This window comes from Equus asinus, chromosome 9, assembly GCF_041296235.1.
Source record: "Equus asinus isolate D_3611 breed Donkey chromosome 9, EquAss-T2T_v2, whole genome shotgun sequence".
NCBI classification, from domain to species: domain Eukaryota; kingdom Metazoa; phylum Chordata; class Mammalia; order Perissodactyla; family Equidae; genus Equus; species Equus asinus.
Window position 1 is genome coordinate 92207070 of NC_091798.1, and position 23283 is coordinate 92230352.

The 23283-nt window shown below is 35.8% G+C and overlaps 1 protein-coding gene across 2 annotated transcripts in view; it reads right to left on the minus strand.

Annotated features, from left to right (window-relative positions):
* POLK (DNA polymerase kappa) overlaps positions 1 to 23283 on the minus strand; it is a 65098-nt gene that overhangs the window by 37600 nt on the left and 4215 nt on the right. For both annotated transcript variants that reach the window (XM_014830028.3, XM_070517928.1), the window contains exon 2: positions 1404 to 1575. In XM_014830028.3, coding sequence (XP_014685514.2) covers positions 1404 to 1538 — 135 coding nt within the window. In that variant the 5' untranslated portion in view covers positions 1539 to 1575. The remainder of the gene's footprint in view (positions 1 to 1403; positions 1576 to 23283) is intronic.

Here is a 23283-nt window from a genome sequence, read left to right on the forward strand (position 1 = left end):
CGATCAGAGTCCATACGCTATATTTGCTTATTTCATCTCTCAGTTCTCTTTTACTTTTAAAATTGTATCTACATTCAAATATATACTTAAGAAATTATTGTTCCCTCAACTTTTTATTTTGGAATTGCCAAATCTTCAAAAGTTGAAATAACAGTGCAATTAAAACCTATAGGTCCTCACCTAGATTCACCAATTGTTAATATCCTGCTACCTTCGTTTTCTCTCCCAACTCCTACGTATGCACATACACATAGCCCAATTCCTACATACATGTTAGGCACGTGAGCAAATACACACACACACTCCCTAACTTTTTGGCTAAACCATTTGAAAGTTAATTGTGGATATCAGCATGCATTTCCTAAGAATAAGGGTATTCTCTTAAATTTTACACCTTTCTGCACGGATATTTAATAATATATAAATGAAACCAAAAAAGTGGTAGAAAAAAACCATTAAAGAATTCTTTTATGACCTTGGAGAAAACCATTATGCAGCCGCCTAATTCAATTACATAAAAAAACAAACCAAAACCTCTGCACAGAAGAAACTACCATAGGCAAAGTCAAAAGATAAACAATAATCCAATGGAAAATTATGCAAAGAATAAGAAGAGATGGTTCATAAAAAAAGAAAAGTAGTTTTTAAACATATGAAAAGATGTACAATTGCACTTTTCATAATCAAAATGCAAGTTAATGCTACACTACGTTACTGTAGATTGGCACATCCAAAAGTTTAGTAACACACTGTGTTGGCACAGTTGCAGCATGGTAATATTGACAGTGGAAATGGAAACTGATACAACCACTATGGAGGGCAACTGGGCAATTCATAACAATTGCGTGCTATCTGCATTTGGTGGAATAATTCCACTTCTAGGAACCCCTCCTAAGCTTATACCTGCACACAGGTAAAGTTATGAAATACAAGGTTATTCAGTGTAGTACTGTTTGTAAAACCAAAATACTCGAAATGATTTATATGTCCATCAATAAGGATTCTGACAGGTTCAATAAATTATATCCACACACGCAGGCATGAAAAAGAGTGAAGATCTTTAATTACTTATACAGAAAGACTTCCAAGCTACATTAATTGAAACAAAAACAAAAAGCACAGTAATTATAGTATTCTCCCATTAGGATTGAAAAAGGGTGAAAAAGAACATTATTCTTGCTCTTATTTTGCTCTTACAGGCATGTTATGTGCATGTGATGTAGAAAACTGGCAAGAGCGACAGAACAGAAGGGAGATTATCCCATACCCATTCGAGCTTAACAATATTATATACTAAAATATTAAAAATTACAATAAAAGGGATATTCAAAACTTATTTTTCTTTTAAACAGAAAGTTAAAGAGTTAGTCAATTAAAGATACTGAAAGAAACAAGAAACATACCTTTGTGGCTTCCATTATAATTTTGTTAATTTTTTCTTTGTCTAATCCTTCCATTCCAGCTTTATTATCATTAAGCCCCATCCTAAGCAGGAGGTCATCTTTGTAATTTTCATTCTTCTCCTTTGTGCTATCCATGGTGTAAACTTAAAGTTAAAAGGGCTTTTTTTATTATCTGAAAAAGCACACAAAATAAACACTACTTTTCAAAGTGTTCCTGGAGGAGGAGGTAGACACTTGTTAAAATGATATAGAAATCAGCAAAACAAATAAAGAGTAACAGTTGAGATTTTTTAGGTATTGAGAAATTATTATTACTCAGATTTTACAATTACTACCCCAAGATTACTGTTCTCCTAGAGGGAAGAAAGGAACGAACCTTTCCTGCCAGCTCTGCGCCCACCACTATGCCTGGTGCTCTACCCTTGAAACTCACACAGCAGCCCTGGAAGGGATCCATTACGATCCCCAATACAGAGAAAAGACACCTGACTCTTAGAACATGACACAAATTTGCTAACAAGTGACGCCATCAGTGTTGAAACCCAGGTCTGAGTCCAAAGTTCATGTTTTTCCCATATTAATACACTATATAGGAAATAGATACAAAATAATACTCTCTCTACTAAACATGTTAAGTTCAGTAGCACTTATTATCTACCATATGCAGAGTTCCATTCTCAAGGCAGTGAAAAGAACATGGGGGAAAAAAACCAATCTATTCACTTCCAGGAAATTATTGCATTTTACAAGGTCGCCACTTCTAAGGTTAAGAAAAATCCTTTCAAATAATAATTCTTTAATATCTTTATATAGTTCTTTATAATTTACCTTCACAGACATTCACTTTTACAAATACTTATAACAACCATGCAAAATTGCTTTGGTTATTCTCATGTTAGGGAGAAAGAAATTGGAATTTCAGGAAGGTTAAATGCATTGCCCACCCTAAGTCTAGCAACAAGCGAAAGAACTGGGATTTTAATCCACGTCTTCATACTTCAAGTCTAATGCAGCTACCATGACATCACAGCTGTCTCCAATTTGAGGTTCACTTATGCTACAAATAAATGGTCAGGTGAACAGCTGCTATGAATCTACAACAAATTATGACACTGATTTCTCATTTGCATGATTTAGAGCTCATTTACTCTGCCTTGAGGAACTATTTTTAAATATGTTTTCTAGGTAACATCTATCACCACACATAGTTATAATTTCTTTTTCTTGTGATGAGAACTTTTAAGTTCTATTCTCGTAGCAACTTTAAAGTATACAATACAGTATTACTAACTATAGTCACCATGCTGTACCATGACTTATTTATTTTATAACTGGAAGTTTGTACCTTTTGACCACCTTCAACCATTTTGCACCCCCTCCACCCTGCAACCACCAATCTATTCTCTCTCTATGAATTTGGGGTTTTTTATAGATTCCACACATAAGTGAGATCATACAATATTTGTCTTTCTCCGTCTGACTTATTTTACTCAGCATGATTCCCTCAAGAGAACCTTTTCTTAATACTGTTTCCATTTTTGGCACGAGCAAAGAATAAAAAAAAATTAAGAAAGGGAATTTGAATATTCTCATTATTAGTGATAGTTCCATTAGAAAAAAATAGTGTACATCACAGTAGTTCTCAAACTTGGCTGCACATTAGCCCCACCTGCAGAAATTCTAAAACTCCTATGCCCAGGTTGCACCCCATACCAAACAAATCAGAACATCTGGGAGCCAGTTATCAGTATTTTTCAGCAAGGCCCAGGTAATTCCAATGTGCCCGCAAGTATAGGAACCACTGGTGATGTTGCTTCTCAGTCAATGCTCAAGGGAATATGGGCTGGTTTTATGTTATCATTTAATTTTTTTTCTCTTCAACTATCACATTTAGCCTAATATTACCCTATATTTTGCCTTATGCTTTAGTAATCAACTACTTGTCATTTTCTAGAAAAACAGGTGAATGTAATTCATTCCTAATTTCCCCAAACCAACATTTCTGAAGGGTGAAGAGGCTACATGCAGACATCCTCCATGTAAGCTGCCCTGCCTTTTAAATGGTGAAATGTATGAGAGGAAAAGAAACGTTTTTTGAATGCTTACTACTTCACACATGTCATATTACTTAGGCCCCAAACTCTTGAGAACTGGTTTTGGGTGAGAAGAACTGGGCTATCAGCAATGCGGGCACCATCAAAGTTGTGAGACAGGTAAGTTAACTTTCAGCTACCTTCCTGCCTTGTTGATGCCCAATTACCAGGCAACTTCTGTCCAGTTTCATGAGTACAGGTTTACTATCATTTACAGGCCAGTGACTTCCAAGTTAGAGCTCCAGTCCAAACGCCTGCCTGACATCTTGAAGTTAACAGGTCTAGAACTGAGCTTCTCATGTGCCGTCATCCCCCAAACCAGCCCTACTTGCAGCCTTCCTTCATCTCAGCTGAGGGCAACCCTGATCCCTTCCAGTTGCTCAAGCAAATAAACTTGAGGAGATTCCTAACGCCCCTCTTTCTCACATACCCCACATCCAAAACGTCAGGAAATCCTACGGGCTCTGCTTTCAAAATGGACCCTGAATGTAACCACTTCTCACTACTGTCACTCTAGCTTTCACTCTAGTCTGAACCACCATCATCTCTTGCCTGGATTATTGCGATAGCCTCTTAAATAGTCTCTGTTTCTGCCCTTGCCCTCCTACAGTCAATTATCAACATAGTAGCCCAACTGATTCCTTTAAATCACAAGTTAGTCACGTCGCTCCTCTGCTGAAAACCGTACACTGGCACCCCATCTCACTCCAGAATAAAACCCAAAGTCCTTACAGCATCTGGATCGCAGCTACCTGTTTCCTGTCTACCCTCACACTCTAATACTCTCCCCCTCGCTCACAACTCTCCAGCCATAATGGTCTCTTTGCCCTTCCTCAAGTCTCTAGGTACACTCTAACCTTGAGGCCTTTTGCACTGGCTGTTCCTTTCTCCTAGAGGGTTCTTCCACCGGATATCCTCTTGACTAACCTTACTTATCTCCTTCAAGTCTTTGCTTAAATGTCATCTTCTCCATGACGGCCTACCCTGACCTCTTGATTTAAAATTGCAGCCTGATTACCCCTCTCACGCCCTCTTCCCAGTGCTCCATTGTTTCTCATAGTCTTTAGCATTTCCTAACATAATACGTCCCCAATGATTTTTTTACTTTACCATGGTGTGAAAGCCATACACATTCAGTAGAAATCATACTTCAAATTTCGAACTTTGATCTTTTCCCAGTCTAGTGATACACAGTAGGATCCTGTCTCACAACGCTGGGCAGGGAGCTGCAGCTCCCAGTCGGCCACAGGATCATGAGGGTCAACAACCCACACACTCAACCATTCTGTTTTCACTTTCAGAACAGTATTCAATCAATTACACGAGCTGTTCAACACTTTATTATAAGACAGGCTTTGTGTCAGATGATTTTGCCCAACTGTAGGCTAATGTAAGTGTTCTGAGCACATTTTCACAGTTAAGGTAGGCTATGCTCAACTGTCACGTTCACTAGGTTATTAAGTGCATTTTTGACTTAATGATATTTTCAACTTACACTGGATTTATTGGGATGTAACCCCATCGTAAGTTGAGGAAGATGTGTATATAAGTTCACTTACTTATGATGTTTACTGTCCAACTCCCCTGTGAAAACGTAAGCTCCAAGAGGGCAGGGAACTTTTTATTTCACTGATGTATCCCAAATGCTTCAAACAGTACTTGGCACACTGCAGGTGCTCAATAAATACTTATTCGATGACCGAACTCAGTTTATATCATTTTCTCACTCTTTTATTCACATTGCAAGGTCACATAATCACATTAAAAACTGGGGAGAAAAACTACTTTTCTGAAGTTAATAATTTTAAAATATCTGTATTTTTTCCTTATTTGACCATTAAATATGTAAGGACAACTATATGAGCTAAATAACCTCCAATTTTATAAACTTTATTTTCCTAAGACATTTAATGGTTAAGTTGGTTTATTAAAGCTCTTGGGACTTGTATTAGAATATAAGAGTACTTTGAATTTACATATGAGAATGCTTGCTGGCTCCACTAATATTCAAAAGATTCTAGCTCATATTTATTCTTTGGGAAATTAAATAGTTTGGTTAAATTTAATTTCTTTGATTAAATACTTTCCAATTATATTTAAGTGTAAGAAAAATTATTGGAGAAAAGTAATAAACAACATACTAAGTTTTAGGATCCTTGGATCTCTCTGAGTTCCTTTTGGTACTACTCACGTCACTGTGGTGAGTCTGCTTTGTTGTTATTGGTATTTCTATTATTTTCAAATTTCTACAATCTCTTTGTTAGTCCTGGTTATCTCTGTTCTTCCCATTAGTTCTTACTGAGTCTATCTAGAAATCCATAAATTGAAAGGGGGAGTTCCTAGCAGAGACGATCACAAAGTATGATGATTTCCCATATTTTCTGGGGAAGTGAGATGTAATATTACTTCCAATTGCTTTGTGGGGGCAGCATATAATGTAAATGCCTCATATGGTGTCTGGTACATGATAAACTCTCAATCAATAGTTTCATTATTATTAAAATTAAGCCAAATTTCCAGAGCTGTGACGATCGCTAGTCTCACTTTTCTTCTCTCCAAGATAAAGAGACTGCATAAGGAAACAGGGCACACTGTAAGCATCCTTAAGAAAAAGCCCAACTTCACAGAACATATAGATGAATTTTACTTGTTTTGCTTCCAAAGAAGTATTTGTCCTGATTACTATGCACTATCATTTATGAAGTCACAAGCCTGTGAATGGATCTAATTGTGACTTTATAAACAAACATTTTTTTGAAAAAGAAAATGGTCAGACATTTTTACGGCTTGATATTACAGAACAGAGTCTGCTTCACTTCAACTCAGAAGCACAAACAGTAATGTACAACTCAAAGGAAAGAACTCTGGGTTCTTGTGGTTTAGCACACTGGTTTAAAAGCACATTTTCTCTGAAAATATTCAAATTCTTCTCAGTCTGATTCTACCACTGACTATTCCGGTTACCACTTAAAATACATAAGACCAACTGTTCTTGGTGGTAGTAAGGACGGAAAATTAGAATTTTTCAGAGGAAATTCTAAGGAAGAAGTTTTAGTGTGGTAGGGTTCCTCCTACCTATAAAAAGCACATAAAACTATGTACACAATATCATAAGTGCTTAGCATATTGACCAAAGTCACCAGGAATTAATCTGTTAGACAACATGCAAAATATACTAAAGGGTAATGAGAGAGGGAGAGGAGTGGGAGGGGAAGGGAGGGGGAGAGGAGAAAGAGGGAAAACTAGACCATAGTAAGTTCCTAGGTGGAGCTTGCTTCCTATTTCTAATATACTATAAGTAACCAAATCCAATAACGACCCCCCAGAAAACCCTTATATGTCTTAAAAACAAACAGTATTTTTAAATTCCCCAAATGTTCAAATATTTAATATGTTTGTTCGAACAGATTAAGCACAAAACTTCAGACCATGATTAAATGTCCTTTTACTATCTAAATTTAAATGCAATGAGTTAAATTAAGAATATTACCCTAATTTTAAAGTAGTAATTTTCAAATTAATGCCTGACTTAAAAATTTCCTTTTTCATTTTCATTTATTGTAAAAATATTGTTTAAATTTTCAAGAAAATAAAAAAATCACAACTCTTAGATTTTTAACATATTATTTTATGTTTCTCTCTAATTATTTTACATACCTACATGAACACATACACTCAAAATGTACCCACAATTTGTATATCATGGGAATGAAAGCACAGCTGCAAGTGTATTTTTAGCTTTAGCTTTTAATATCTTTGCAAATAAGATGTACGAAAATTTCAAAATTATTTCAGACTGGATTATTTGAAAGATTTCTAAATTTATACGTATCACTGAAAGAAATAACAAAAATAATGTAACCCCATACATCCTAAACCAAGGAGATGTATGCTAAAAGAAAATTCAAGTTCTCACCAAGGACATAGGGTCTACTCTTTAAGAGAGAACCATGCATATACTCTCTCTGATTGCCTTTTTCCTTCCTGAGTTTTCTATTCATTTAATTCATTCCAGTAAAGAAAAATGGGACAGGATGCAGTCAAAAAACTTACTCTACCAAAGCCTATAGACATGCAAAATTCACTCTTATAGAATAATAAATTGAAACTATCTGCTTTAGTACAGGATGAAAAATATCCTGATACAAAACAAACTAAAGCATCAATTCAAAGGTAAATTCCCCAAAGCTCAACTGATAAGTTCCCATTTTGATGATGAGTTGCATATTTTGTAAAAAGTATTCCAAGTTCTTTAACAATGAAAACTTTGTTTACATTCGGAAATAAACACACTCGGGACATTGAACAATTGTGAAAAATTAAGTTTATATCTTGTAAAGCTGATTGTTTCTGGGGATGCTGATTCACTAACATGAAGGAGGTAGGCTGAGAGGTTCTTTCTTCGGGTACTAGATCAAGTTAGCAAAAATATTTACTTACAGAGAAGTGATACCAAACAGACTAATTTTGTTTTAGTTGAGGTATATATAGTAGTAAAGTGCACAAATCTTAAGAGACAGTTGAACACACATGTTCTTCGAAGAAGGAGAAAAAGGTTCTCCTGTAGTACCTATTTTGGTACTGTAGTAATTTTCTAAGTTCTATCATCTCAAATGTTACCATTTTAATATAAAATTACGTAAGAAGCCAGGATAATAAGGTAGGGTTACACTACAATGGGAAACTGAGCTATCATACTATTTATCACTATATTATGTCCTACATGATGGAAGAAAAATATTTAATACAGTCAGAAAGAGTTTTACTAGCTATTATTTTCCTATTCTGGAAAAATGTTCCTTTCAATTACCTCCTCTGCCAAACTCCTCCAGTTTTTTCTGAGTTCTAATCTTGGTATTATTTCTTGATCCACTGCTGCTGACTTCTTAGGATTCTTATAGCTCTAAGCTATAAGCAAGAGTTTAAAACACTTTAGCAACATAACACTTTTCTAATGAAATCTTATGTAAAACCTCAAAGTTTTCCTTAAATCTTTGTTCTATGAATGCTCTGCAGCTCTCCCATAATTTCTTCATATGTATTCTATCACTAATCTAAGAGAATAAACAGGTAGCCTACAGAAAAGGGAAATAGCAACCTTCATTTCTTTGACTCTTCTAAATCCTTAGAAATACCTGTGTGAACACTGATATAGTGAAATTGTTACCAACTCCGAGACTACACGAACAGTTTTCAGATAACAATTGTTTACTATCGCCGAATTTTAAAAGGTGGTTTTCATAAGAATTCTGAAAATCATTATTGCTATGTTTTCTTTCTGATCTTATACTTGCCTGAAAACCAGAAACAAAAAATTAAACATCCAGAAAATGCTACTCCAGGATCTGCCAAATATGGGGATAAAAGATCAGCAAGAAGTTGCGCTTTTGGAGTGATTAACCCAAAGTGATTTAAAACACACCCACATACCTTCCCCCTGCCCTAATAAATCAAAACCCCCATAATAATCTGACTTTTTAAGATCACATGTTAAAAAGGACTTTGATTTTAAAACATTAACAATCCATTTGTAAACTATTATTAACACTGTGATGACAATACATTTAAAGAGATAGAATATAGAAGAGCACCTGATAACAAACAATAGCATCTGGAATTTACATTGAATTAGCAAAAGTAATTATTCTAATTTCTGAGCTAATCTCTTCTCTTCCCAGGTTATATGCTAGAACTGGAGGCGGGGAGTAATAGTGCTTTCTTTTTAGTGATATTTAATTTGTTTTGAAGCTTCAAATAACATTAAAGGAAGGTGTGTAAAAGGGAGCATGGGTTAAAAAAACCTTGCAAAACACTAGGCTAGAATAATTTATTAAACTATCATCTGTTATACAATCAGTGATTTATGTTAGTTAATGAGAGCTATTAACCCGTAAAAAGAAAAGCAGTCCAGACTTACTGATACCTATTTTTTCCTTAATAAGATGTAAATATGCTAACTGCTCATTTTAACACAGGGAAGACCTAATAAACCAGTTCATTCCAAGAGGCATTTTAATATAGTGCAACGAGTACTCCCTTTGAAGCCAGACAGGCCTGGATATAGATTTAAACTCTGAAATTTAACCAGCTGCGTCATCTTGGGCAAATCATGTGATTTCAAGGTCTGTGAATCTGGGTGTCCTGCTCTGTAAACCTTACTTCCCAGGGTTGTTGAGAATTCAATGTAGGATATGCAAGAGCCCCTAGCACACTAAACACATAGTAGGCCTGCCACAAATGTGCATTCTCTCCTCTCACTTTCATTCTCATTTCTCTAAAATGTGACCAAGCCTACAGGCCTGGTCACGAATATGAACATGTAATTGATTGAGAAGCCACAGAAAAACAACAAAAATCTTCATTACTAAATAAACGGCAAGTGAAAAAAATCACCCCCCCCCTCCACTCCCCACACAAAATGCCACCTAACTTAAGAGAAGTCAGAAAGAACAAATGGCACTCACCCCTTGGAGCCTGTGGAATTTGGTGAACCAACAAGAGAGTATTTTCCATGGCTTTTAAGGCTTTACCACTGCCATGATTGTAAAATTCAAATCAAGGTACCAAGCAGTTATATTTTAGTTTCCTCAAGTCAATGAGTACAATATTAAGGTAACCAAGTCTTGACACATATGAAATTTTAACATTAATACCTAATGTTGAATTTGATCTCATCATGCTTAACTGTACGAATGCACTGTCATATGTGTTTGGTATGACTGATTTAAAAATCACATATATTACAGTCTATGATATGTGCAGAAATACTTTATATTAATGAAGCTTGACAAATAAATGCACTTCTAACGTAAAAAAATCACATTGAGAATATCTGTTTGCTTGCTAGAGGAGGTGCTGCCCAGTTCATGAATCGCCTAATAAAGCCAATTAGGTGTTCAAATAAAAGAAAAATATATCACATTACTATACTTCTGAGAATAAATCAAGTTTTCAGAGTAAGGTTCTAAATTAAGTCCCAGAATATTCCCAAAATAATCTCTGGAACTCTAGTTTAGAACATTGTATGGGACTGGAATTGGCCACCCCAAGATATGTCTCTTTGACATGAGGAATATTTTGAGCTGGTTACTTTTAAAAACTGCAGACAGGAAGGAAACTTTGAAAAGTAGAATTTACTTACCCTTTGTTAAGAGATATTTACATTGTAAAGGAAATCTCCATCTGTAAAGGTGTCTCCCTCTCTGTACCAGGAAGAAGGAAGGATGACCTTATGTCTAGAAACTCTTATCAACTCTTATCAAGGTGGAAGGCAAAGACTTGAATCTCCATAATAACCTGACTCTTGTTTACTGTACTTGTGTGGTAATCTCCCATGATCAACTCCCCTCACTCCCAACATCCTCTTTTGTCCTTAGCTGAAGATGATATTTAAGGTGGCAGCTTCGGCCATTTTGGCGAGTTGCTCAGGTTGCCTAAGCCTCTCCCATGCATACATGTTATAAAGCTTTGTTTAATTTTCTCCTGTTATTCTGTCTCATGTGAATTTAATTCGTTCTCCGGCCAGAAGAACCCACAGCAGGTAGAGGAAATGTCTTCCTCCCCTACAACATGCATTTAAAAAATGTGAATATCTGCTAAATGCTTACATTAACAGATAATTTTAATCCCTTAATCTAAAAATGCACTTGTACTCCATAACTTTCACAGGTGAGCAGATGCATCTGTGCCTTTTCTTAAAAAAGGGAAAACGAATCCCACACCTTGGTTTCCTTGTGCAACTTTTCTTTTAGATTTCTAATCTAGTAATTGTTGGAAACGTCTCTACCCTCCTGACCAGGCCTCAAAGGGCTAGGAGTCAAGCAGACTCTGAAAACAACATCCATTTACTTCAACAGAGATTAGAAGCACATAGCTTGTTACCTCCTTTACTCAAAGGCTTAGAGTTATAAACAACCTAGTTTTGGGACTTAAAATCCAGCTTCTTGCTTATGTGACTATAATTTCTAAAAGGTTAAAATAATGTATTTGTCTTTACTAAAGGTAAGAGCTTGAATTTATCAGATTGCAGAATTTTAAACCATAATGGCATTAGCATATTTGCAAAACCTACTAAGTTAATTTTTTGCCCAAAACCACTTGCCAATGACAGTAAATGATTATGGTTGTTAAATCCCTGTTATTAAATCTGCACATGGTATATAGCATTATGAAAATGTCTTGTACTGGTCAAATGTTGACAGTAGCTTCCAGCATACGAATCATTCATTTCTATACCATCAAGTACCCTAAGAAACAAAATTTGATCACCAAATGAAATATGCATTTCCTATTACTACTAAAATAATTACCTTTAATAATACACTACACAGATGCTAGGAAAACCAAGAAAAAGGTACCACAAATGAATACCATAATGTGTAATTGACTTACTTCTTATGAATAAAATACAGCAGAAGCAGAAGTGATGAGATGTCATGTCCAAAAATGGGTTATAAAAGAATGTGACTTCTATCTTGGATCCTCTCATTCTCTCTTGGATTACTCACCCTGGGGAAGCCAGCTGCCATGCGAGGCAGCCCTGAGAGGAGGCCTATGTGAGTTAGATTGGAAGTGGATCTTCCTCCAGCCAAGATAAGACTGCAGCCCTGGACAACAGCTCGACTACAACCTCACGAGCCCGAGGTACTCAGTTAAATCGCATCAGGATCCTTGATCCACAGACACTGTGAGATGGTAAATTTATAGCCTACTCTCAAATTCTATAATTATCTCACTATGGATCAGCACTGGTCCACAGACCACATTTTGACTAGCATTGCTATGAAACAGCTGTATACTAAAGATTAGTAATGTTTTCATTTGAATAAAAGTGAAAATTTAAAACATACTAATAAACTGATCAACTGAGTAACTTTCATGCCAAATAACTTTTCCTCCTAGAATCTGTGCAGGAAAAAATAAGGCAATATTTTTTACAGTACTCAGTACAACTAAAATATACATTTCAAGAGGGCAAAAAGTGGTACAGTGCTAGGCCATAAAGCCTGTTATTTAACAAATGTACGATGAATGAATGAATGATGGGCAGATTAATAGACAAAAAGGAATAAAATTAATGGTAATACCTCAGGTAAGTCTTTTTAAACGCAATAATTGTAAAAGCTAATATTTGGATCTTAACAGTGTTTTACATGGATTATCCCATTTAATCTGCACAAGAGATGAGGAAACTAAGGTGCAAATTTAGTACATAGCTTAGATAAGGTCATACAGATTTGGGACTGTATTTCAGGTCTGGCTTCAAAGCCCTCCACTTAACTATAAATACAAGGAAAATAAAATAAAAAATTAGTGGGAACAGTAGAACACTAGTCGTTTTGTAGACTGACAATGGAAGTAACATGAAAGTAGTGTGAATGATAACAGAACATCATACATCACTGTAATAGCACAATTCATGGTCTAAATTTATCTTTAAATGACATCATGATTTTGAAAACTCTCTAGAAGCCTAAGAAGTCTTCAAATGAAGAATGACAAGGAGGGGCCGGCCCCGGGGCTTAGCGGTTAAGTTCACATGCTCTGTTTCTGTGGCCCAGGGTTTTGCCGGTTCGGATCCTGGGCTCGGACACGGCACTGCTCATTAAGCCATGTTGAGACAGTGTCCCACATGCCACAACTAGAGGGACCCACAACTAAAATATACAACTATGTACTGGAGGGATTTGGGGAGAAAAAGCAGAAAAAAAATTTTTTTTTTTAAAATGACAAGGAAACTAAAATAAAACTATGAAAATATGATGTCCATTCAGACTTTTCTAAAAACTATGAACTTTCTAAAGAAATATTAATAGGTGAGGTTTTTTGAGTATCCTGAAATATGAAAAACATTGTACAAAGAAAAATACATTTGGGGATCAAGTGCAGATCTTCCTAGTGATCCGAAGGGCAATTTCTTCAATTATCATGGCATCTAAAACAGTTCATTTTTACCAGGCATTGCCTTACCTAACAACTTAAATAAAAACCAATTATTTTAAAAAGCCCTATATTTCTGCCTAAAGCAACACAGAAAATAAACAGAAAGCATTATCCATAAAAAGAAAGACTATTTTTTCCGAAAATGAGAGCTTCCTAAATCTCAAGTCAAAGTAGCAGCAAAAATGACTTCTCTTTTACAATACTGTCAGTGGTTTCTTCCTGTTTCAAGACATAGCCAACCTCTCTAAAGTTAGGAAAAAAACAATGAAACAAACAGATGAAAACAGAAACTACGAAATTCCACAAAGATTGGCTATATTTGCTTAAAAAAATGTATGACTAAATGATAACTAACATTTTCAAATAACTTACCATATTTCAGGCAGGTCTAAGTGCTTAAGAAGCATTCTCTCATTTACTCCTCATGATTACTCACTAGTTTAGATATTATGCCAATAAAGTATACATTATTTAGATATATAAGGAAATTGAGGCTTAGAGAATTTATGTAAATCACCCATGATCACAGTAGGTATCCAAGCCGGTTTCTGTCTCCAGAGCCCACATTCTTATCAGTACGCTAAATATACAACTACTGCCTAAGATGCAAGCAGGTTATTTTATCTTCATTCTTGAAAGATATTTTCATCAGATACAGAATTGAGTTGCCAGTTTTTTTTCTTTCAGTACTTTAAAGATGTTGCTCCACTGTTTTCTAGCCTCCGTTATTTCTGTTAAGACCATGATCATTCAAATTGTTGTTCCCTGTATGTGATGTGCCATTTTTTTCTGACTGCTTTCAAGTTTTTCTCTTAATCTTTGGTTTTCAGCAGTTATGGCCATGATGTGCCCAAGCCCCTCTCTAGACCAGCATCTTGTCCTATATTCTCTGTGAACACTTCCCTCTCCCCCTGCTTCCTCTTCATCCGCCCATTAAAGATCTGAAGGCTTTCTGTCCCTGGCATGCAGCAAGGCTGCCTTCCTCTTCCCCTCCCACCTTCATATCGTATATATTTCACTTTTTCTATTTTTCCAAAACACTCCCTAAAAAAGAAGAGAAAAAGGCTTTCCAAGGCTTCAAAAATTCCCAGCTCTTTTTTTCAAGAAGATGACTTACAAAATCTGTTTGAATTATGTACCTGTTTAACTTCTATCAGCAACATCAAGTACTATACTAATCTTAATCACAAAATAGTTTATGTTCTTCTTCTACATAAAACTAGCAATAATCCCCAGAAAGAAGCAAAGGTCTTTTTGGAGAAGGCCTTTGTCTCTGGAGTTTACCAGTGTTTCTTTACTTCACACATCTTTTCAGAGGTTTCCTTGAGGGCTAACATAAATATCACTACATGTCAGTCACTGATCCCCGTGACTTCACTTTGGTTTTTAATAATTCTCTCAGACTGTGATTTATAAAGTATGGTTCTACTGTGAAATGCTTGCTACAGTAAGATCTACTTGATAGCCATACCATTCTCATGTAAAAAATTGAAAAATTTTGTTAATATTTTAGATATTTCTAACTTATAAAAATGGCCTATTGAGATGTCCCAATGGGCAAATATTTATTATACACGTTATACATGATTTTTTTATACTTTATACATCTATTTTTTAAAAACTCAAAAATTTCACTGGATTGGGCAAAGATAAATGAACTAGTAGTATATTAAGATGTGCTTTGATTTTTAAGATGAGTGTCTTATTTGGTCAAATTATTATTATTTTGGAATGGATTACAATGGTTAATCCTTTCACCTGAGACAGAAGAAGGAAATACAAATTAGTTTAGGTTTGGTTACGGAACAAAATTAAAGAATGTAGTTATATTAACCCATGGAATATCACAAGGATCTATTACACGTAATTTCAGTTTTTGAGTTTCTTCTTTGAGCAACTTTATCTGTAAGCATTGATATTTTATATCTTATTCTTTCTAAGAACTCTTCCAAAGAACAAAAAATTATTTACTCAATTTTTTAACAGAATAAAATTCACTCTATCTTGCAATTTCTGTATGGATCTATTTGACTTCTTTAAAAATTGAAGATACATTATGGTGATTCTTTTATAAATTGAAGATATATTATGGTGATCCCTTTTATAAACTGAAGATACATTACGGTATCTTAGGGATCTTATTTTTCCTATATCTTGAGTATTTTGCCATTTTATCATCCTAGGAATTATTTAATCATTACTCATCAATTACTTTTTAGCATTTATGCTAAAAAAAAATGGAATGGAATCACCTAGAAAGATGATCTAATGGTGAAATAAATCATCACTATTACATCATCTGTCAGTTTTCTTATTGTGTTGCCCATAGTATCCTATCTTTGAAAGAAAGTATAAGAGAAGTACAGAGACACCCTTTTTGCCAGGGCGGGGGCGGGGGGGGGGGGCGGGATTAGTAGCTTTCATTACACATAGTTGAGATTTCTGAACATTTCCTTTTCTGCCCATACTGGCAAAGAGAAGAAAACTGACAGAAGAGTTTCACAATTACTAGACAAATCAGAAGAACTCAAAAAGACTAATAGCATTCTAGACAATAATGATGGTGAAACTGATCTTAGAAGCAAAATCTTGACCATGAATTTTCAGATGACTCAAATAGATACATTTTCTCAAGCTCAAGAATCAACGAGTTGAACAAAGCATTTTTAAGAATAAAAAGCAAATACAGCATTCCCATCCAGTCAGTCATTCAACAGGAAGGATTTCATCACAGAGTATTTCGCAACGAGAACTTGGAACATCCCATTTTGCTAACAGGATGTATGACAGTGTTCTTTCATCCACTATGATGTTTGTGCACTAAAGGTCACTTAATATGGTTTGTAAGCGAATAAATGCTTAAGGCAGATGTATATTCAAAGGCGAGAGGTAGAAAATTGATGATGTAGAGATGAAAATTTATTGGACTTATAATTTTAACAGATGTTTATAAATATAAAAATGAAAATGTTTTGCAATTATGGAGGAAAGAAAATGGGTGTCTTCTCTTTAACAAGATTATGAGATATCAAAGATTTCAATGTTCTTGCATTTTGACGATAGAAGTGCAAGATAAAGAACCAAAAGTAATGATAAGCCAGAATCTATTAAAGATGCATACGAAATCTGGAATCTTTATTTACAGGATAGTTCCAGAATCATGTATAAAAGTTGATGAGTAGCTAGTTCCTTTCAAAGGACATTACCCATTTCAAGAAAACATGGAATAAAAATCTGAGTTTGCAAAGTTTCAATTTTTCTTACATTTTCTAATAAAGTTGTTCACTATTCCTTTATTGTTACTTCTCAAGATTATTCATAAATTACTCAAAAATATAAAAAATAAAATGATGATAAATGCCAATGGCTATTTTTCCTGATATACTAAGAGTTTAATCAATACACAATTCCTTTACCAACATTAGGCAAAGAAATAATTGCAATAGGCTCCAGAGATCACTTAAATTATTTGTGGGTAATCAGAACAGAGAGTTGTTAGCACACACTCCTTTAGTTATCAGTCACAGAAAGAAGTCATAAACTGGCTACATAATATGCTATTGCAGCTTAAGAATGTGGATGTATGTGGATGAATTTTCTTTAAAGAAATGGTCAAACTAAAGAAAAACTAGGCAACATACCTAGAATGTAATCTGGCTCTAATAGATACTCAAATGTTTAATCATTTTAGGATAATAGTGTGTTTTTAGTCTAAAATTAATTTTATATGTATTAAAAATACATATTATAAGCCTCTGAGGTTCAGAAGTCTAGGCTAGACTAGTTACTAGCTATGACCTTGGGCAACTTATTTAACTTCTTTGAACTTTCATTTCTTTATATGCAAAATAAGGACGTCTACCTTGCACAATTTTTGTGAAGAGTGAATACTAAATGTAATAACCCTAAAACAAAGCCTGACATTTAGTAAGTCCTTAATGAATGATACTTCTTCCTAGAAAAACCTATGATGGACTTTGCTTCTTTAAGCTCTCATTAATTTTAACCACGCTAGTGATTTTTCTCCCAGGCCTTGTTAACCACAATTCCTACAGCTTCCCTTCAATCATCAATGACTAAACTTACTCTATTCATCAATAAATATTTACAGAACACTTACTATGTGACAAGCAATTTTAAATCTTTACTTGCTCTTTAATAATAACGTAACTGTTAAAAACATATCAAGGGGCTGGCCCCGTGGCCGAGTGGTTAGGTTCGCACGCTCCACTGCAAGTGGCCCAGTGTTTCATTGGTTTGAATCCTGGGCGCGGACATGGCACTGCTCATCAAGCCACGCTGAGGCGGCATCCCACATGCCACAACTAGAAGGACCCACAACGAAGAATATACAACTACGTACTGGGGGGCTTTGGGGAGAAAAAGGAAAAAAATAAAATCTTTAAAAAAAAAATCAATGTCTGCATTCCTAGATAGTAAAATGCTAGAAAACAATGAATCTATGGAAGATGTGGTATATACCTCATTTTTATAGCACCCAGTCAGGATCATCATGCAGTAGGTCTTAATAAATACCTTAAATGAGGATGAAGATAAACTGTATACTCATAAACTCTGTATCACCATAACAACAAATATATTCTATAAAAATGTTTTTCAGCTTACGGGACTAAAAAGAGGATCTGAAATTACACTAAAAGTGAAACAATGAAAGGGCTGCGGAGAAAAATAGGAAGCAAAACTTTTACACAATAACTATCATGAGGATTCTATCAATAATTAAAAATACCACATTGCTTTATATAGTATGACTTTAACATAGTAACAAAAGAATTTCTCAATGTAACAGGAAAAGAGGTTAAAAGTTAGAGACTCAAAAGCTTAGGGGAAAAAACGGAAAGAAAATGCATACGTGCAGAGAGTGGACACTAACACTGTTCATCTATTATAGACGTCTATTGGGTACTTTTTCCACTAAAGGAATTTTTTTTTTATTAAAGATTGGCACCTGAGCAAACAACTGTTGCCAATCTTTTTTTTTCCTGCTTTTTTCTCCCCCAATCCCCCCAGTACATAGTTGTATATTTTAGTTGTAGTTCCTTCTAGTTGTGGTATGTGGGATGCCGCCTCAACATGGCTTAATGAGTGGTGCCGTGTTCGCGCCCAGGATCTGAACCAGCGAAACCCTGGGCCGCCCAAGCGGAGCGCACGAACTTAAACCACTCGGCCACAGGGCCGGCCCCACGACTAAAGGATTTTTTACTGTTATAGTGAACCCTATGAAATACCAACTATCATGACAAGCTTTTATCTCACAAAACCAAACAGATGCAAATACAAGATAACAGAATACAATTTCAATTTTATTCAACAGAACAAAGAATATTTCTGCTTGGAACATGCCTGGCTTGGCTCTCCTCTGTATAACAGGGAACAGGGCAAAAAGATAGCCTATATGTTCTTTAAAATTCTGTTTCTGAAATCACTGTCTTCTTGTGGAATGCTGGAACATTCTACGGGATATGACATATTCCTCAGTAGTAGCTGTATGCAGCGCATTAAGGTATCAATGAGTACCTCTCCCCCCAAACACCTTTGTCCTTGGAGAGTTAAATGGTAAAACTCAACACACAAAGGAGTCTAAGATATACATGCAACATCACCTTAAGGTTCAGAGTAATAGAATAAGATTGGCAGTAGGAGCATAATACAATAATAATAATTGATGTTAATAGAATAAAAGAGTCTTTCAATCCAAATGGAGTGGGTGGTTAGAAACAGATCAAAGAAAAAGCAAGGTAAATATTGGCAATGCCTACTTAGATATCCATCTCCATAACGGATAACCCAACTTAATACTACTAACCATTTAGAATCATAATTATTCCCCTCGGAGGAAAATAAAAATGAGACAGGGAGGTAGGAAAGGGACACAAACTTAGGAAACAGGAAAGGGACATCAAGCTTAGATTTGAGACCTGTATACAAAGAGCAATCACAGTGCCTGGAAAAATGGTAAGAAGATGAAGGGCCCTAGGGATACTGGGCAGGAAACAGGACTGAAGAAAGAATTAAGAACAGGCATAACATAAGCTTCTCTTCTCTACTCCTACGAGTCAATTAAAACAGGATGGAAGGCATGTTATGAAAGTACCATTATAGCTTATTTTTCTCCCAGCTTCTCACTCTTTCTCACCTACTCCATCCTCTGCTTTTCCCGTCACTGCTGCTGCTGATTGCTACGGTAGAGGAGGAACAGAAGAGGGAAAATAGTAACAGACAATAGTAATATACAATAAACAGTAGCAATGCAGGAGAAGGGGAGGAATGAGGAGAAAGGAAATAGTACCAACATATGCAGGAAGGAGAGCGAAATTCTGCAGCTATCTGGCTGTGGGACCATTCATGTGAAAAGAATGCACATAAATTAGTCAGATTAATTAGAAGGTTGCTTTTATTTAACTAGATTTTATGACTGGCTTTTAATATTTTTCTCAGCAACTGGAAAAATGTATTTTACTATTTAAAAAATTTGATAGATCCTTTAAAGTTCATTTACAGACTAGTACACTGGATTGCTTACACTGGATATGAATATACCTATTAAGATCTAAGTCTAACTGAAAATCAGTAATTTGGAAGATATGCACGCCAGATGTTGATTATAGACAAGTAAAATACAATCAGTTTTTTGCATTAACACAAAAGATTAAGACACATAGGGGAGCAACCCCCTCAATATTCCTACATTCACTTTACACATGTTTGTGTACCCACTTTTGTGAATATGATGCGGGGTCGGTGAGCCAAGGAAAGATTTCTTGGACTCTTAAGGTCTGGCAGTGGTGCTCTTTTATTTAGAGAATAGTGTGGAGTATCATGGGGACAGGACCCATGGGCAGTCAGAGCTTCTGCTGCTTGGGGACAAGACCCATGGGCAGTGAAGAGCTGTAGGCATGGGGACAGGAACCATGGGCAGTGAAGAGCTGCTGCTGCTGCTACATGGGGACAGGACCCATGGGCAGTCAGAGCTCCTGCTGCTGCTGCATGGGGACAGGACCCATGGGCAGTCAGAGCTCCTGCTGCTGCCCTGAGTTGAGGGTTAGGGCTAATTTTATAAGGCATGGGTATGTGACTTATTTTTACTGGAAAAAGAAAAGATGATGTAAAAAGTCATTAAATGATTTCAGTGCAGATGGGGTCTGGTTATTGTGCGGTCATATAACTTTTAGATATGAATCTGGCCATATATATTGGCATGTAGGTGAGGATGCCCTGGGCTTCTCTCCCTGGGGCAGCCCTAATTCATACCATAAAAAAAATCCACCGGGTCATATAGTTTGGCATGTAGGCCAGGTCACCTTGGGCTTCTCTAGCTGGGGTGGCCTTAATCCACATCAAATACACTTGCAAAGATATTTTACAGTAATTCTGTATAATGTCACAAAAGATAAATACATGTAAGTTTCTTGCAGCCCCTTATATTTCTGAAACTAGTGTTTACATGGTCAGCAATGGACACAGTCACATTCACCACATTTCACATAAATGAATATCCACTTTGATATACAAATATCAGTTTACAAATGCATCTAACGGCACAACAACTGGGATATACACGTAATAAAATGAGACTGGTTACATTAATAGTGCCGTTTATTAAATACACATCCAAAGTCACGGTTATGAAAGACGAAGCCAGCTAGGATTCACACCCAGGGACTGCCTGCTTGCTCACTCTGAACTCAGCGTGAATCACCAGAGTGGCAGAAACTACATGATTCTCTAACAGGCCTGACAGGAACAAGGGGAGAGACTAATATGATCAATTAGTAGTCAAAACAGGAAAAGAAAATGCATTCAGAGGGGCAAGCAGTATAAGCTAAATTGGAAAAGGCAGAGACTTGCAGAAATCTTTTTAATTTCACCTTTTAAACGTCTGAACTTCATTTAGGGGATATGCTGAATGTCACACACAGACTAACAAGTCATAAAAAGAGAAATCTATCAATTTATAATATTTTTAATGTGACAACAATCATTAAACAGTTTACATGATAACTTGGTGGAAAGAGATCAGCAAACAAGGACAATCCTTTTTTCTTTAAAATTCCAAATAGCCATTGTTTTAACTAGAAAGACCTGGGAGAAGTGGCCTACAGAGATCCAGTAGCAGCAGGATTAGACAACAGGATTAGAGACCCCAGGTTATCACTGTCAGCTGGCAGGAGGAAAGGTTACCTTCTTTCAATTCAAAAACCACTAGTTCAGCTATTACATAAGTTACATGTGACCCTTTCTTACCTTGTTTTCTGTTACAACCTCCTTGAAGGCAGAGCCCCCACTGCCCCTCCCCACCTTTTTTTTACCTTTTACTATCTTAAAATCACCCACAGTAGTCAGCATATATCTTGTATACTGTATGCTTGTTGAATTAAATTATTAACTGAAAGATGAAGTATAATTAATTATATTGAATGCCTTCTGTGTGCTAAGCACTATGCTAGGGACTAAGGATAGGAAAAAGTTATTAAAAAAATGAGTGAAAAAGATTAAAAATTCTTGCCCCCAAGGAGCTCACATTCTAGTGGAAAAAAATAATATATGCAATCTAATACATCCATTTAAACATTTATCAGTTGCTAGTGTGTGCTATGCCCTTGAAAAGGGCACAATCTCACTGATTGACAAAGGGATTTTCATATATGTTAAACGATTTGTTTTCCTCAGAATGCCTCCTCCACCACCCCCACAGTGAGAAACAGACTATAATGAAAATTACACGTATTAGATACGCCTATTGTTTGTAGCCAGCCTCTCACTCCCCACAAACTACAGAAGGGGCAGCCTTATATTGCACACTTTTGGGAAAAGCTGATTAGAGCATTGGCTGGCCAACTTCTTGTTTCTTTTAAGAATCCGAACTAAGAGACATTAATAGGGCCCCAAAACTGAGAGGTAGTTAAACCAAGTTGGACAATATGCAAGATGAGAGTTGAAAGAGACAGAGAAACAGAGATTGAGAACACAAGAACAGAGAGATGAAAGATACCATGAGGCCCCAGAAATGGACAGAAAAAAAAACATCAAGTTCTCATTTTCCAAGCTTCCAACATGGACAAGGCCCAGCTGAGGGAGATCTCTGCAATAATATTCTCTTATTTTTAGGTACCCGGAATGTATTTCTGCCCCTTTCAGCCAAAAGAACCTTGATAAGACCAATAATAGTAAAGTGTCCAACTGGTCAACCATAATAAACTGATTACTATTCCCAATGTGGTTTATTCTCAAATTGTAACCTCCAGCCACAATCCCCTTCCAGTGGTATTCTCAGATCACCATCCTTTGTCTTCAAGTGGGGAGGGAGGACTCAGACACACTACTGGGGAGTGTGAACTAATGCAACTTTTTTGGAGAACAATTTGATATTATCACATTGTAAAATGTACATATTCTCTATTTTAGCAGTCCACCATTGGAAATTTGCCCCTGGAAAAGAGCTGGACAAATAAACAAAAACAAAGTTAAACTGATGTTTCTTACAGCATTTTTGTAACAGAAAAAGTGAAAAATTTTGATTGCCCATCAAAAGAGGAATTCTATGCAGTCATTAAACAGGATGCCATGAAACAGATGTTCACAAAATACTGTTAAAGTAAAAATGCAATATGTACACTGGTATAAATACCCTTTCTCTCTCTCTCTTTATATTCTGAAAATCATAAATAGTGCTCTCAGGAAAAAAATGAGGGGACATGCATAAAAAAGAAAAGCAAGTACCGTAATTCATTGCTTCGAGGACACATTTTGACATTTCTAAAATCGGGATGCCTCACATAATCCTTGTGAGACAGCAGTTGTGACATAATTGTCAATATCTATGC